Source organism: Pleurodeles waltl, chromosome 7 (genome assembly GCF_031143425.1).
Source record: "Pleurodeles waltl isolate 20211129_DDA chromosome 7, aPleWal1.hap1.20221129, whole genome shotgun sequence".
Classification (NCBI taxonomy): domain Eukaryota; kingdom Metazoa; phylum Chordata; class Amphibia; order Caudata; family Salamandridae; genus Pleurodeles; species Pleurodeles waltl.
The window spans coordinates 1,449,428,557-1,449,446,289 of NC_090446.1; the positions used below are offsets into that span (position 1 = coordinate 1,449,428,557).

A 17,733-nucleotide genomic window follows, 5' to 3' on the forward strand; every position below is an offset into this window, starting at 1 on the left:
TAAGACCGTGTTCTTTATCCATCTTCTTTGCACAGCATAGGCAACTTTCCAATTGTACTGGAATTCACCACATGTACCTGTTTTTAGATTTGAGTCTGTATTCCAAGTAATGTGCTTTTCTCCTATTTGCAGCTCCTCAGTGCCCGGAGAACAGCCATTACGAAGCCTGCGGTAAGGCATGTCAGGCCACATGCAATGATGCTGCCATCCACACCAGCTGCCCCACTTCCTGTGTGGAGATGTGTGAGTGTGATGAGGGTTTTGTACTGAGCGGTGGTAAATGCATTCGCAAGGATGAATGCGGATGTTTCTTTGAGGGCCGTCAATACCCTCCCAATGAAAAGTTTTGGAATGGCGAAGGGTGCGAGAAGCAGTGTGTTTGCAACTCAGCCACGGGTCATGTCGACTGCAGCCCCACCAAGTGCAAGTCGTCGGAGAAGTGTGAAGTGCGAAATGGCATCCGCGACTGCTACCCCACAAACTATGGCACCTGCTCTGCCTCTGGGGACCCGCACTATATGACATTTGATGACGTGAGATATGACTTCCAGGGCACCTGCCTCTACCTGTTCTCCGGGCTGTGCACAAAGAGCAAGGATCTGATAGACTACCAGGTCTATGTCCAGAACGAGCACAGAACCAGCAGTGCTGTGGCCTACACTAAGTCTGTGGAAGTCAACGTCTATGACACAAATATCAACATCAGTAGACAGTACCCGGACGAGGTCATGGTAAGTTTCTTCTGATTTGGCCTACGCCTTTTCCACCTGCTTTTCTTCGCCAACAATATTTATTTCCCTACCCTAGCGACCACTGCGAATTAGCCTCCTTGGGTGGCTTTATCGGTGCCCCAGGTATCCTTTGTGTAGGCGAAGGTTACTCCTCAGATCCTCCCTTAATTCTTTTTGTCCCATTTCCAGACATACTTTAAGTAGGAGACAATGCATGTGATGTTTGCTATGAAATACTGTGAAAGCTGACAACTCACCCTGATTATAAAATACTAAATAATTCATGTTTCCTCTCAGCTTTAAATGCTAGCGCTTCACACTGATAGTTGGCAGATAAATATTGCATGGGATTCTTGTCATGAAATACAAGATCACACCTCTCTTGATCGTTAATTGGTTGGAGATGTGGTAGGTGCCAGCTCTAGCTTAATGGAGGGCACTCGATGATCACTACTGGTGTGCAGTTGAGGAAAAGAGACAGCTACAAGTTACTTGCCCAGTAATACCTAAAGTGTCTCAGAGGATGTGGGCCTTAGGCTCCACATTTTCGATTTCATATCATGAGCCTCATTTAGAGTTTGGTGGTAACTCAAATTTCTCCATTTTCTGGAGAAAAGGCTTACTCTTAAGTAGACTCCAACAGCTGAATTTCGTCTACAATTCCATCCACGTGTTGGAGAGAATTCACCAGGAGATTTTACTCAGTTTTTAGAGTTTCCTCATAAAACTGTACAGTTTTCAAATACCATAATCAAGGTGGACATCTTTAAAAGTGACCTTAGACGAGGAGGTGATAAATAGCTCCAACTGCAAGATTTCTGCAAATAATGGGGAACAGCATGCACATTTTGTAGCTTATCACAACAAAATGTGGATGTGCTGGCAATTATCAGGCATCTTTCCATGGTAAATTCCAGCAGGTTTCAGTTGATAAGTTGTAACATGGAATACGAGCTTTATTTAATATAATTTTCATTAAGCAGGGATTTATGGAGGGATGCAAATTAACCAGACCACTGGTAGCGAGGGCCCAAAACAGGCCCTCAACAGCCGTATTTAAAGTTTGGCAGACTGGTAGACATGTACCTACGGCACTGCATTCCACTGCCAAATTTAAGCCTTGCCACTGGTGCACCCGCCATTTTTCATGACAAGGCCTTTTGGAATCCCTTTCATTTGAACTGTGAAATGGGCAAGTTGCCAAAAAAAAAACAAAGTGATACCCTGGTGTGTTTCTCCTAGCACATTGCGGACATTGTTATTTTTTTCGACCTGGGGCTGTAGTACCACGCTGTGCATGGTGGGAAAAAAGAACAATTTCCTGGACGTATTAGAAGCGGTGGTCCATGGTTGCAACAAAGGGCCAGATTTAACAAGGCCTAGCGCCTCCTTACACCACATCAGCGTCATTTTTTTCACATTAATGTGGCTCAAGGAGGCAAGTTTTGCCGCTCCATATTTCCAAACTCGAGCAATGCATGCATTGTGCTACTTTGCGACCCCAGCGTCACATTATGTCTGCGTCAGGCAAAATGCATGCAAGGGGGGAAATCTTGAAGATTTGACTACACAATTTTAGCATCATTTTTAAGGCCTGCTCAAGGGCAGGCGTTGACATGACCCATCCATTGTAATCAATAGGCCTCTTTGCAGTTTGCTACAATAGCGTCAAAAGCTTTGACTCTAGTGTAGCAAAGCACCACAATAGCTTCAAAAATGTTGACATTTTTGTCCTAACTACTGCCATGATGCACCATATGTTAAATACAGCGCAACCATGGTGTCGTTAGGTGCTGGTAAGGGGGCAATGAAAAAATGGTGCACCAGTGCCGATGTGCCACTTTTTCATAAATCTGGGCCAAAGTGTCTTGTAAATTTTGCCCTAAATAAAACAGGTCATCCTATGCCATGCAGCTGCTGGTCATAGTGAGGCAAGTTGACTGGGAAGTTGTCTAAAATGCAAGAGCCCTCTGAGTCTTCTCTGTTTCAAAGAGAGCAGTTCCTCTATCTTCAAAATAGGCAGGGGGACCAACAGCACATTACATATGCCCCCTTTTATAAACGACACCCTGAGTCCCTTAATGCCTAGACTCTCACTTGCTAGCGGATGTCTCTAATATAGTGATGAAGGCCATTCTATGCTCATTGTAATATATCAAGGAGACATGAGGATTTGTAGGTATTATGTTTTTTAATCTGTGTCCTAAGGATGTATCTTTCTTCACAGGTAAATGGCTTGCGAATTAATCTACCATACAGTAGCAACAAGGGCAAACTCTCCATTTTCAAATCCGGATTTAGCGCAGTGGTGCAGACCAACTTCGGCCTCCGGGTTACATTCAACTGGGATAGCCGCGTCGCTGTCACTGTTCCCAGTTCCTACGCGGGAGCCGTGTGTGGGCTCTGTAGTGACTTCAATGGTAACAAGACGGAGGAACTAACCATGAGAAATGGCAAACTGGCTCCAAACTCAACTGCTTTTGGACAGAGCTGGAAGGAGAAGGAGAGCGAAGGCTGCTCTGGCATTGTACCTACCCCCTGTGATGACCTGACGGATGAGAAGCAGCGGCAAATAGAGAAGAAGACAGAGTGTGCACTTATCAAAGATCCAAGCGGCCCCTTCCGGAACTGCTTTGACAAAGTAGACCCAGAGGGGTATTTTGTTGACTGTGTGTATGATGCCTGTGTGTACAAAGGGCGCCTTGAGGTCACATGCCAGTCACTGTCCAGCTACTCCGAGGCCTGCCAGGAGGCGGGTGTCATTGTATATACTTGGAGGTCAGCTAGCTTCTGCAGTGAGTATACTCAATTCCTTTGCATTAACCCAGGCATCCCAAATGTTTTCCTTAAAATTGCTGTGCAACATCCAGCTGGATCACCTCACTGGTAGCCTGAACACCCAAAGTGCTGTGCTTCTGTCAGTGCCAAGAAGTGCGTATTGTACCTCCATATACTATTCCTGTACTGAGGCACAATCACTTATCTTTTCCAGTGCATTTAAATCTTGCAGTAAAGCAACGCCTGACGTACCTGACCTGGAGCACCAAATAGTGCTGTCAGTGCACCCCTACCTGGCCAGCAGCGCCATTTCAGACCTGAGCCCTTACACTCAATGATGCAAAGTCTAGTTATTCCTCCCGTTAAATGTCTGCTACCTTTTCAGAAACAAGGCGTATGCATCTCTCTCAGTCCACCTCAGGGCCTGTAACCCACTCCAGTTCAGGTATTTGAACTACACGTAGAGCCTATGCCTTCTAACCCAATTCTGCACAGCCTGCCACCATTAAAGATGGGAGGACAACAAAGCTCTGTTTCTCAGTCTGCAGACCTTCCAATACAATTCTATCGTGCAGACCATAAAACAGAGCACATCCAATAGACCTCAACCTTGAACAGCAAGACTCAGTGTATTCCAGTTCCAGACCCCTGTAAACACACCAAGCATTTATCTCCATACTTGAGGCCAGCTAATGGTCTAGGTCACCCCGGCTATTCCTTTGCAAACACTTCTGTGTCAGAGCACCCAACACATCACTGCAGTACTCTACTGCTGTGAGATCACACGGAGCCTTATTATTGCCCCTTAGTGCTGACCTATAACAGCACCAGATGTTTCAGTTCTAGAATCCAAACACCAATGTGCACCTCAATACCAACATGACTGGATTTTAGCTTGGCAATACAGAGATCAACGCACAAGTCAGCAGAGTGGTCTTAATTTTAATTAGCATCAACCTATTCATTTCAAGTACAGGAATGACAGGCTATTCTGAGACACCTTCCATGAAATACTCACCAGTACTTTTATACACATCCAGTTGTACCACTGTCCATTCCTCCTGGCCCCAGCATCTCTCGACATTCTATTTCTACTTTTGTTTTTGAGTGATCTAAGACTTTATCCAAATTTGTTTTGATTGCAGGTCCCGTCTGTCCTGCCAACAGTCACTTTGAGGGGTGCATGAGTGACTGCGCCACCACCTGCAATGGGTTGTCCACTCCTGTAGGTTGCACGTCCACTTGCAAAGAAGGATGTGCCTGTGATGAGGGCTTTGTCCTCAATGGTGGTGAATGTGTTCGCATCTCCGAGTGTGGCTGTTCTCACAATGGGGTTTACTACAAATCTGGACAGGTGTTCTTCCCAGGTGCTCGATGTAGCCAACAGTGCACCTGCAATGCTGGTGGTGCAGTGGATTGCAAGACCTTCTCCTGTGGCCCTCACGAGGAGTGCAAGGTGGTGGACGGTATCCCGAAATGTGAGCCGGTTGGCTCTGCCATGTGTTGTGCCTCTGGTGACCCTCACTATCGGTCATTTGATGGCGTCAACTTCGACTTCCAAGGCACCTGCACATACACATTGGCCAAAACCTGCTTTAAGGACAATAGCACTTTGACCCCCTTTGCTGTCAGCGTGGAGAATGAAAAGTGGGGTAATGGGAAAGTCTCCACCACAAAGCTGGTGGCAGTGGAAGTGTACGGTTATACCCTGATTCTGGAGAAGGGTAAAGCAGGATTGGTTAAGGTAAGCTCGAACAATCTGCATGTCTCTAACTGCCCCCATCTTTTCTTACTATGTATGAGCCTATTCAAATCTCGCCTCTTCATCTTACCATTTGTAGTCCCACGTATTGATTCTGCAAGAAATAGTGCTTTGTTGAATGATGCTGTGAGGTTAACGTTGTACAACAAGATCTTCCTTCAGTTAATTCACAAAATGTAAGAAAGATCATCAAATTCGAACCCCAGCAACATAAGCTCAATCGAGTCTGAGGTATATACATTAAAGAGGAATTGGCAGCCTTTCAAAAAAGCCAATGGGCCATACGTTTCCCAAGAATCTAATTAGAATTATACCATTTGATAACCTTTCATTTATGCTTTTTATTTAAATTTTAGAAACTATTTGATAACGTGTGACCTGTTTATACTTCTATTTGGAACGAATGATCAGCCTGTCAGCCAATTTTGTTGTTCTTTCAGGTGTCCTTTTGGAGGAAATCATATCACTTTTCCAACTTTTATCTTTCTATCTAAATGTGATTAATACAATTGTGTTTACTTTAATGATATTTGTTAAGTACACAATCGCCCTCGAGAGTTGTTAGAGCTTCATAGCTAAAATCGTTTAATTCTGATGCAGCTGCTAACAGCAGTTACCAGCCCCACTGGAGTTACAAGATCTAAAGGAACACAGCTGGTCTGCTTTTTGTCTTCCTGGAGATTTCAGTTGAGGAATTGTCAGTGGAATTAGACTCTAAGGGGGTCATTATGCGGTAGTGGTAGTAGTACTGCCAACAGGCTTGCGGTACATACCGCCACATTATGACATTGGCGGGTTGGATGAAGCCAACCTGCCAATATTCCACACCGACCACCATGGCGGTAGCAGCTGCTGGGCTGGAGATAACAATATCCCACCAGGTGGCCGCTACTTTCCTGCCGGCGGCATTATGACCCTGCCTACTGCCATGGTTTTTGTGGCGCCCGTAACGCCGGGAAAACCATGGTGGTAGGCCCTATCAGTGACAGTCACTGACACTAGTAGGAGGCCCTCCCACCCCACTAACACTTCCCAGACTACCCCCACCCCCTCTCCATCCATGCTCCCCCCTTCCATTCCTCCCCCCATACACGCACACTCACAGGCACACACCACGCATTCACACACTCACTGTGCATCCATTCATTCACGCACACATCCATACACAGATCCAAACTTAAACGCAGACGAGAATTCACATTTCCATTCATTCACACATTCTCACACATGCACACACACACACAAGCAACACTACACACTCATTCGTATGCTCACACATTCATGCACACCAACCCCACACACACACACACACACCTCCCACCCCCCTCCCCTGTCGGAAACCCGACTTACCTGAAACCAGGGGGTCTTCCGGCAGGGAACGAGGCGCTGCTACCTCCAGCAGTGCCCACCTGCAGAAAACTACCAAGCCGTATTATTTTTCATAATACGGCTGGCGGTGGTCTACTGGCGTGCTGCTGCTGGTGGTAGCAGCACCACCTTAACACCATCCGCCAGCATGGCCACAGTCGGATTTCCGCCCCTCTTGTGGCAGAAATCCGGCTGTGGTCATATTATGGCAGACGGATGTTTGCCGTAGCAACAAGCTTTTGGCGGCCGTCGCCGCAGCGGTAGGCGGTACTTACCGTCAATGTTATAATACGGGCCTAAGTTACCCTAGTTATCCTTCATTTTCAAGGTGGGGGGCACTTGTAATTCCCGGTGTTTTGCCCCTGGAGTTACCGGTATCTCTGATATCAGTAACTCCGAGTGGCAGATTTACTGGGAGGAGTACTGAAGCACGCTTAAAGTTGCTCTAAGTGCTGAGAGACAGATAAAGAGCCATCAGTAATCAAGTGGACAAACTTCCGAACACCTGTCTATCAAAATAGAACAAATACTCTCGTTTTTCAGTACATAGAATAAGTTTTCACTTTTTCAGGAGAGGATGAATTGACCCAGCCAGCCTTATACAATTCAGAATGCACCTAAGTCTCAGTGAATTATGCACACGTTCTCAGTTGCTCCCTTTCTTCAGTGTCTCTCAGATTGTCTTTTATCTTTATGTTATCGTCTGTCACATCTTTTAGGATATCGCTAGTGCCATATGCAACCCAAGAGTGCTGCATGTCACAGTGTTGTGAGAAGTGGAGCTCCGCTTCTGCTTACTCATAGATCACAACAACCCAATTAATTAAATCAGAAACATGTATTGGTTTGATCCTAAAGGTGTGCACCTGAACATCGACCCTAGAACGTCAATGGTACACAATATTGAGGGAAAAATATCGAAAAGAAATATCGACAGGTAAGTGAGTATTGATTTTCTATTTCTAGCTCCACATATGTGTGTGTGCCGACATCTTTAAGGCACATAGCTATGGAGTTAGCAATAGTAAATCCATACTTCCCTATGCGCACTCACCTTTCAGTATTTTGTCCCTCGATATGCTTGTACCACGATTTTCTGGGAGGGTCAATATTAAATGGTAGAGTCGATGCTGAATATTACCGGGTACTTACGAGTCTACACAAGTGTGAAGGGCCCTGGAGAATGCCAGTTCTTGCTAAGACTAAATAGGAGCACGTGGTACACATGTTAAACCAATGTCTCATTCTCTCTTCTACTAGGTAAACGGGATACTCCATAACCTCCCCCTCAACTTGGAGAACGGGAAGGCCAGGGTCTTTTATTACGGCCTGAATGTGCTGGTGAAGACAGACTTTGGCCTGAAGGTGGGCTACGACTTTGTCTACCATGCCACAGTCACTGTGCCCAGCAGCTACCAGGGCTCCCTCTGTGGCCTCTGCGGAAACTACAACGGGGAGAAGACCGACGATTTCCTCCTCCCGGACTCAAGACAGGCCGCCAACGCCGCAGCCTTTGGGGCTGCCTGGAAGGTTCCCGTGGCGGGTGTGACCTGTGATAATGGCTGCGGGGGCACAGACAACCCATGCCCGGTCTGTGATGCCAAAGTTAAGGAAGTCTTCAAACGCAGGAATTACTGTGGAGTCCTCACGGCACAGGACGGGCCCTTCAGCGCCTGCCACGCCACGATGGACCCCGACGCATATTTTAATAACTGTGTCTTCGATCTGTGCATGGGCAACGGAGACCAATCGGTGCTCTGCTTCAGCATCCAGAGCTATGTGACTGCCTGTCAGGCTGCTGGGGTGAAAATCCGGGCTTGGAGAAGCGATTCTTTCTGTCGTAAGTATAACCTGCTTTCAATTGGCTTCTCAAAACTTGCAAAGTCTAAGCAGGGAAAAGAGATCCAATGATCCGGTTACCAGAAACTGCTCGGCCCCTTGTTCACTTCCTCTGTTCTCCTAACCCCTCGCTAACCCATCCTCTCACTCTGCCTCCTCACCCGGCCGCATGTCACGTGAACAGGCCTGTGTCAGCGCTATCAGAGTTCGTCACTGCTGTCTGACCTATCATGACATTGATGGAAGCTGTTGGTGGCGTTTTAAATTCTCAGTACTTGATGCCAGCTTTGAATTGCACCAATATTACATAATATTTTAACTTTGGTGCATGGAAAAAAACGTTTTTAAAAACATTAAAAACATGCGAACAGCAGTCACAGATCGCTGACACAAACATGTTTACGTGCCATAGCCAATACTGCCAACAAAAATGTTTCGACTTTTCAGTTTCTTTCTGTCCCCGTGGCTTCTCCCTCTCTCTCTCTCTCATTTAGTTTATTGCTGCTTCCTTATCTCTAATTATTCGTCTGTGGTTTAACCACTGTAAAGTTTTAAGGGCCTCCTGTACACTTTTGCAATCGCTGAGCCTCCAAACCACAAACAAGAAGGAAAAGGACAAGCTTTGGGACTGCAAAAGAGTATTTTCCTGCGAACAAAAATATTTTTTTTCAAGTGGGAACTTAATTTATGACTCATAGAAGGGTTGGTGACCCTTTACAAGTCCCTAATAGGAGAGGGCTTGAAAGGGGTATATATATATATATATATATATATCAATGCTTTGAGACTGCAGCTGCAGTTGTAAACCATTAATCAGACACCCACCCCTCAAAGGACTGGTGTCTGATCCACAAAGGCGAAGCTCTCCCTGCTTGAAAGCTCCCCCTTTGGGAATCAAGTCGGCATTCTCAGAGGGATGGAACAGTCGCCAAGAAGCCCGCAGCTACTCCCTGTGGTGGGCATGGGCTGCTTTAAAAAATATGTTGGCATGGAAAATCAAATGTGTATATGGTGATCTGATGTCCCTTGCAGGCCACCATCCCTACATTTGCAGACATTCACTACGAATGGATACTTTGCAACGCGACCTGTTAGTGCATTGGTCCCATTGCAAAATGACAGACGGGTTGCTAACTGCGCAGTTTACACATACCAGTTGCAACTGGCCTGTATGTACACCAGGCCCTTAGTGCTCTCCCTGTTAGAACGAGCATGAGAGTGTAAATAGTTGCCCAGATTTCTGTAAACCGGACTGTTTTTTTAAATCAGAAATGTCTTGCGACAAACATTTGTATCTACCTTCTATTATCCGTTAGTAGTAGATTAGAAAGGGTGGTACCTCAGCAGCTTTAGTTTCCTCATTACTTTCTGATATTAGATAAGTAAAAGGAGAGCACGAGCTTAGAAGTAGAGTGTGTGTGGCTTCCAATCTAGCAAATAACCCATATGTTTTTTTTCCTACCTAGTGATTAGGGTTGGGCGGAATGGACCTAAAGCACTGCACTTTGTGCCACCAATAAAAGACGTTCTCCTTTGATCGAATATATTATTCAGCATTGACAGTATTGCCCAAGAATCGCCCCATCAGTATTGTGCAAGTGCCAGGCTGCTGTCATCAAGTATTGTAAAACCACCCCATCTCCTATGTCTTGGCATCCATCAGTATTGTACAAGAATCATTTCAAGCTGTGATTATTTTTCAGGTTTCGTCTCTTGCGTCCCATAAAGTTCAGAGGTCGCCCTGCTGGTAGCCAGCGCTATGCAATTACCACCTCCTCAATAGGAGTTGCTGAGTAGCCTCTTGCAATCATTCAGTGGTAGTTATGCAGGTTTCACTCCCAACAACCTATTGTTTAGAAGCCATCCATTATCCTCCGGTACTTTACAATGGTAACCCCATCAGTCACTATTGTGACTATTGCGACTATTGTGACAACCTGCCACAATCCTCCACTGTACAAGGATTAAACTTCAGTCAGTAATGTTCAGGGTCAATCCTGTCATCATTCAGTATTATACAAAGACTATCTCCATTAGTTGGTACAGTACACGTTTCACCCATAAACAACCAACATACTTTAATATTCCCTTTGGGTTCAGCCAGCATTGTGCAGGAGCTATTGCTGCTTCAGCCAGCATTTTACAGGTGCTATCCATGCACTAGTACTGTGCAGGAGCCCTTACTGCTTCAGTACTGTACATGACCCACTGCTGCATCAGCCAGTATTTTACAGGACCCCTCCCTGCATCAGTACTGTGCACGAGCACTTACTGCTTCAGCACTGTACATGACCCATTGCTGCATCAGCCAGTATTTTACAGGACCCATCCCTGCATCAGTACTGTGCACGAGCACTCACTGCTTCAGTATTATACAGGAACCATTACAGGATTAGCCAGTTTTCTCCAGGGCCACCTCAGCATCCATACTATATAGGAGCTATTGCTCCTTCAGTATTGTGCAGGAGCCATTGCTGCTCTACTATTGTGCAGGAGCCATTGTTTCATCGGCCAATATTTTGCAGACCATCCTTACTTCAGCAAGTACTATGCAGGAGCCATCCTGGCATCAACCCATTCTCATCCTCCATTCAGGATCTATTGCTGCATCAGTCAGTATTCCACAGGACCCGTCCATGCATCAGTACCGTGCAGGAGCCTTTACTGCTTCAGCACTGTGCATGAACCATTGCTGCATCAGTCAGTATTCCACAGGACTCATCCCTGCATCAGTACTGTACTGCTTCAGTATCGTACAGGAACATTGCTGCATCAGTTAGTTTTTTACAGGAGCCACATAAGTATTGTGCAGGAGCCATCGCTGATTCAGTATTATACAGCAATCATTACAGCATTAGCCAGTTTTCTTAAGGGCCATCTCTCCAACAAAACTATGTAGGAGCCATTGCTCCTCCAGTATTGTGCAGGAGCTATTGCTGCTTTACTATTGTGCAGGAGCCATTGTTTTATTGGCCCCTATTCTGCAGAGACCATCCTTACTTCAGCAATGTTTATGCAGGGGCCATCCTGCCATCAATCCATGCTCATTCTCCATTCAGGAATCATTGCTGCATCAGTAGGTATTCCACAGGACTCATCCCTGTATCAGTACTGTGCAGGAGCCATTGCTGCTTCAGTATTGAGCATGATTGCCATAAGATGCCGGATGAACTGATTGTTATCTGGACACCAGTATGTCAAGGAGCGCAGATGCGGAGATACGGAGTTATTCCGGTGCTTCAGTCCTTACTATGGTGTCTGATTGAAAAGCCAAGCCTTTATTTCTGAGCCCTGATGTACTAACACACTGCAAAATGCAGAATTATGAAAAGTCACACAAAGTGGAGCAAAACATAACATTGGAATTGATACCTTTTAGAATAGTACTTTTTGTGGTGGACACTTGCCTTTTTTCAGTAAAAACACTGATTGGAAGCGGCATTACTGGGCACTAAAGTGCAGACATTCATAGTTTTTTTACTCAAATCCTGATCTGCAAAGAAATCCACATTGGGCTTCGCATAAAGAATACATCCTCGAAGCAGGCGTTAACGTGGCGAAATATTTTAATTTCTTTGTACTGGATTTCGCAGCACACATCCAATGCATGGGAGTGTTCTATACTTGTCTACACTTAAAATTTGTACTGGCAGCGCTTGCTTCGAGATCCAACCTTATGGTAGACTGAGCACACTCCCCTTGTGCGGTGGTGCATTATGCAAGGTAGCCTTAAGGGAGGTCAGGGAAGGAAAATACAGCAGCAGCATGCCAGTCTTAATAGATGTTTTCCCTCTTTTGCAACAAAATGCAACAAATGTGGTTGCTGTCCTGCATTACATTAAATATTAGTAAATCTGCTCCTTGGTCCTTGAATGTGTGCCAGTGAGAGTCTGTGTATGTGTGTCCAAACAAGGTGCAACTCAATAGGTGTATATTTACACGTGAGGTTCTAGGTACAGCTTATGTGTAGGTGCGTGCAGTTTTTCTGAAGTGATGTTTTTTTTAAATTTAAAGTGAATGCTGTGGGTTTAGTTTCTGTGGAGGCCTAGGTAAGGTGATCCATGTTTAATATGTCCATGGCAATGGCGACTTCTCAGTGTCTGCATATACGTATGTGTGTGTTTAATTGTTCATGGTGACATCATGTGCTTTTGGGTGTGTGGGTATTTTAGGCCAAAGGGTGATGTGTGCGAGTGTGTTGGAGTGTGTTGTGTCTGTATTCTTATCTGTTGCTGTGACTGTGTGTGTGCATAAATGTGTATGTTGGTGTGTCTGTGTGTGTATAATTTGATACTACACGCTGAATTTATTCAGTTTTTTTTAAAGTGAAGATATTTCTTTGGTGCATTCACGGCTGCGTGTGTGTGTGTTGAGTTTGTCAATTTGTGCACGTTTGACTATATTCTAGCTTTCAGTGCACATTATAGTATTTTTCCCCTCTGATTTACACCTAAAATCTTTACACTGTCACAATACTGCTAACATTTATTGACCTTCCCGAAACTACCTGATCAAGAACTATACAGGCTCACTTGCATCCATGAAACCTAACAAGCAAAAAAGGATCAACGAGCTTGTCAGCTAGTACACAGAGGACATTCTGTACTCCAAACAGCACTGCAAACAACCACAAAGGAAATGGAGAGGCAGCCACGAAACCACCGACAGAACCACCTACAAAGCGGCACTCAGATGCTACCACTAGCAACTGAGAGACACTAAGAAAAGGGTGCAAGATGAATGCACTGAAAAGAATTCCAACAGCAGCAAGGAAATTATCTCAGTTATCAAACATTTCACCACTTCCACGTCCTCAATCAACACCATCACACCCTTTCAGGAACTCTCTGGTGACCTATCTGTCTTCTTCCACAGCAAAATAACCGACATCAACAGCTACTTCTGTCACCATCCAGACCCTAGCAAGCTAATTTCCAACCTCTCCATTACCAAATTAAAGTCCACCTGACCAATTGCAAAACACTCACAGAGAACAAACAATGACTATCATGCGGACCATCATCTCAGGGGCCCCATCATACTGTGCCTCCACCATGTCTACAAACTTGACACATCCATTATCAGCACTGCCCTCTCCCACATCATCAACATCTCAATCACCTGGAAGCACTCAGTGGTTAACACCCTCCTCAAGAGCTCACCAGCCAACCCAAGCCAACTCCCACCCCATCTCCCTGCTCACATACCGAGCCAAAGTGATAGGCAAGGAGTTGGGGGCAGCACGTTCTGGTTGGTTAAGGCTGAACCCTAGCAAGGCCAAACTTACCACTCCAGTCAGGGGTGGCTGTTTATGCTCAATGTAGAAGCTGCGCTCACCCTTAGGTGGCTTGGCACAGAGCAATCAGGCTTATCACAGTGGCATTGTGTAAAGCAATGGCACAGCAATACTACACCACAATTACACTGAACATCACAAAAGAGACTTTACACTAGGTGTATATAAATAAGTTTTATATTCAACACACACATTAATTAACACAGTGTGAATAACATGTAACTCTGGGAAGGAATCCCCATTTAAAACAACACTAGATGTACTAGGCCCAACTGTGTTAAAACAACATTAGCAGTATGCACACATGTGGAACCTAATACATTCCTTCCCAGCATCCACATGAGGAGCCAAATATTATTTTTACGAGACCCACCCTAGCGATTACCCCAACTCCATCATGCACAGGCCTGGGGTGAACTCTGGTTCACAATAATAGCAGCAATAGCAGCTTACATAGCAATGCAGCACTTTAAAATATCTCTGTGGCCTGGGCCACACAGGTAAAATCTAAATTAACTTGCCTAAGTCCTTTGGCAAGAATTAATGTATCTGGTAACACCGTAGTATAGTGTAACAATCACTTTCCATTGATCCCACACACTCTCCGCACCGCCAGGCGGTGCCACGGATATCAGGTGGCTTGTAATTTACGCACTCGCATACACTCGCTCCCAGCACCCTAATGCGGTGCACTTATATCTGGCAGCTTAGCTGTCACTGTGCGCGCAGAGCTCCCTTGGGTCCCAAACCCTTCCTCCACCCTCCAACTTGTCCTGCTACCTCACCTCTCACTAGCTTAAGATGTGAACAGCCGTTCTCTGGGTGCTAACCCACACCAAGTAGGAGTCACTCTTGTTCAGATACCAGCAGAGCAGATAATAGTCACCAAATTAAGGTTTGCCTGCCACTCAGGAAGTTCACTGAGAGGTCTCCGAACCGTGCCGTCTGACGCCGACCCAGGTCTGCAAAGCATGGGGGACAACTGTTGGGGAATACACCTTGGTCACAGTGGCTCTCAGCCTACCCAGGCACTTTTATACACAATAGTCACCAAATTCTGCACCTCCCTTGGAGGAGGTACAGCGTCTGGAGCGCAATGACTTCAGAAGCCCCAGATGGTCCTGGTTGCACAAGAAGAGATACCAATCCGTACCTCCCTGGATGGAGCCACTACATCGGGTGCGCAATGACTTGAGTAGCACTGGATAGTTCCAATCTCAAACACAAAGTGCTCAATGCCGTGCCTCCATGGAATGAGGCATAACGCCTGGTGTGTGATGACTTCTGATTAAACACACAAAAAAGATTCTACTCCTGTAGCTCCCTTAAGGCACAACATCTGGAGTGCTATGATTCAAGTCGCACCAGACAGCCTTTTAGAATGCACACAAAGGATTCCAATTCTGAGCCTCCCTGGAATGAGGCACAATGTTCGGTGCACAATGACTTGAGCTGCACCAGACAATCTGGCTACACACATAAAAGATGCCAGTTCACCGGGGCCACATGAGGTAGGTTACGGCACTGCTGCTGGGACACCCAAACCTCTGAGGGCCGTCACCTATGACACAGGCCTCTCACACAATGAGCATGCAGTCGGGAGTTGCATGAGAGAAATGCGACACACTCGACAAAAGTGGGCCACGCAGGGTCCCGCGCCCGTGAATCAGCTCACAACAAACCAGCTGCTTATGTGTGTCATGGCCCCACAATGAAGGGCAACACTCCTTGAAATGCCGGCAATACTTTGAAGCCATTGCATCAGGCAAACCGGTCTCCATATAGTAACTTTGGTCAGCGCTCGCACCGCTGCTGCCCGATGAAGTCCAGCGGACGATGCAAGTTCTTTCAAGGGCATCGCTCTCCAGATGACACCAGTATAAGGTGTAGGTCCCTCAAAGTCCCTGAGACCTACTCAAGAGAACAAGAAGTACTCTGTCGTACACTATGAGAACACACTTCAGAGTGCCACACCGCAGCAACCAGTTTGCCAAGGCCAACCACAAATTTGGAAGGGTTTGTGATCCCTTCCTTGGGGCAGTAAATACTCCTTGTACACAACAGAGTCCTCTGGCAGTGTATACCACGTGGTTCAGCATCTCTGGACCACCTTCCTGCAAGCCTAACACTAAGTTGCTGAAATGTGGTACCAGTAGATATACTGAAATGTGCCATTGAAATTGGGGGTGGTTCAAAGAGTTTCCCTTTGAAACACAGATGTGTCCCCTAAATTTCAGACCTGTTTGCAAGGGGGCCATGGACTGCAGATTGTTGTCTTTAGTGGGCCATGATCTGTTTCCGAGAGGGCAAACCTAAAGTGTCAAAACCTCTCCCTCCAATTTATACAGTCAGGCCCACAACTGGCAGAGGCCTGGCGTTCTGGCTGCCCAAGTATTATGGCTGTCACTGGAGAATGCACAGATGAGATTTCCACAGCCTCCAGTGAAATGAAGTTAGAATTAAAAGGCACCAAAAGAGAGTTTTTACAGCATAGAATTGCTTACTTCTTAGAAGCGGCATTTTAAGAGAATTACTGACAAAACCACCTTTATCACGCAAAAGGGATTGTCCTTGTGAATCCAATGATAGTAAACACCATGATGCTACCCCACTGCAATCCACTGTTGGAGTGCGGGATCAATTGTAACCTATCCCCATCATGTTAACCTATGGGCGGAGCAGCTTTTATGTGTAGTGAAAACCCACATGAGTATTCTTTCACTACATGCACACATGTGGAATGGCACACACACAAACCTGTAGGGGCAGGCTGGACACAAGTTAAAGGACATCACATGGGTGCAAGTGTGCCCATTCAGGCCTGCTGTGTCTAGAACATAGGGGCACATATGAGTATGCATATGTGTACGTTCTGGTCAGCACCACTTTCCTGGCTTAGATAGGAAGATACATACACTTTCACACTGTATTCACAGTGGGAAAGTTCCTATGGCCCCAAAGGCACTTAAAGGCAATACACAAATCTGTGTAGAACAATTGAAATGTTTGGGGAACACTACCTCAACGTGTCAGGTCTAACACAAGGCCATCAACAAGCAATTCACTAGTCACCGCGAGCTACACTAACTACTGGACAGCACACAATCAGAATTCAAAAAGAACCACGGCATATAAACAGCACTCACTGTAGCACCTATGACATCCGGACCATTCTGGACCAAGAAGAAACTGATCTGCTGAGTTCCTCAAGGATTGTCCTTCAGTCCGACCCTGTACAACGTCTACATGGCACCGCTCACCAACATCGCCATTATCTCCTAAGCCAATGACATCCAACTCATCGTCTCCCTGACAGGCAAAACAACTACCACCAGAACCAACTTCACCAGTTGCATGACCATGGTAGCATAATGGATGAGAACAAACTGCTTGAAGCTCAAGTCAGACAATAGAGAAATGGAGACAATACCTCACCATGGGATACCACCTGGAAGCAGATATAACTAGGACCAGCACCAACACCCGCCGACCAAGGCAGAAATCTGGGGATCATACTGCACAACAAGCTCAATATGAAGACAGAAGTCAATGCAGTGAGCCCCACCTGCTTCCACATCCTACATATATTGCTAAAAATCTTCAAATGGCTGCCACAGAACACAAGCAGACTTGACTAAGGCAATGTACTCTGCACCAGAATATCCAAGCAGTTCCTGCACAGAGTTCAGACCATTCAAAACATCGCTGCATGACTCATACTGAATCTTCCACACCTTACCTGAGATAGCTCCACTCACTCCCCAGTCACAAACACAGCAAAGCAAACTCCTCACACACACACACCTACAAAGCCCTGCACAAGACTGGACCAGCATACCTGAATAACTGCATTCACTTCCACCAACCTGCCAGACACCTACACTTAGGCTCATTCTCACTTGCACACAGCCCCCACATTCCCAAAAGCAGAGTAGGAGGGTGCTTGTTCTCCTATATCA

The 17,733-nt window shown here is 45.9% G+C and overlaps 1 protein-coding gene across 1 annotated transcript in view; it reads left to right on the forward strand.

Annotated features, from left to right (window-relative positions):
- The window catches only part of LOC138246473 (IgGFc-binding protein-like), a 292,884-nt gene that overhangs the window by 194,429 nt on the left and 80,722 nt on the right, over nucleotides 1-17,733 (forward strand). Inside the window, exons 14-17 of the mRNA XM_069201110.1 lie at nucleotides 133-731; nucleotides 2,959-3,526; nucleotides 4,655-5,253; nucleotides 7,900-8,479. Coding sequence (XP_069057211.1) covers nucleotides 133-731; nucleotides 2,959-3,526; nucleotides 4,655-5,253; nucleotides 7,900-8,479 — 2,346 coding nt within the window. The remainder of the gene's footprint in view (nucleotides 1-132; nucleotides 732-2,958; nucleotides 3,527-4,654; nucleotides 5,254-7,899; nucleotides 8,480-17,733) is intronic.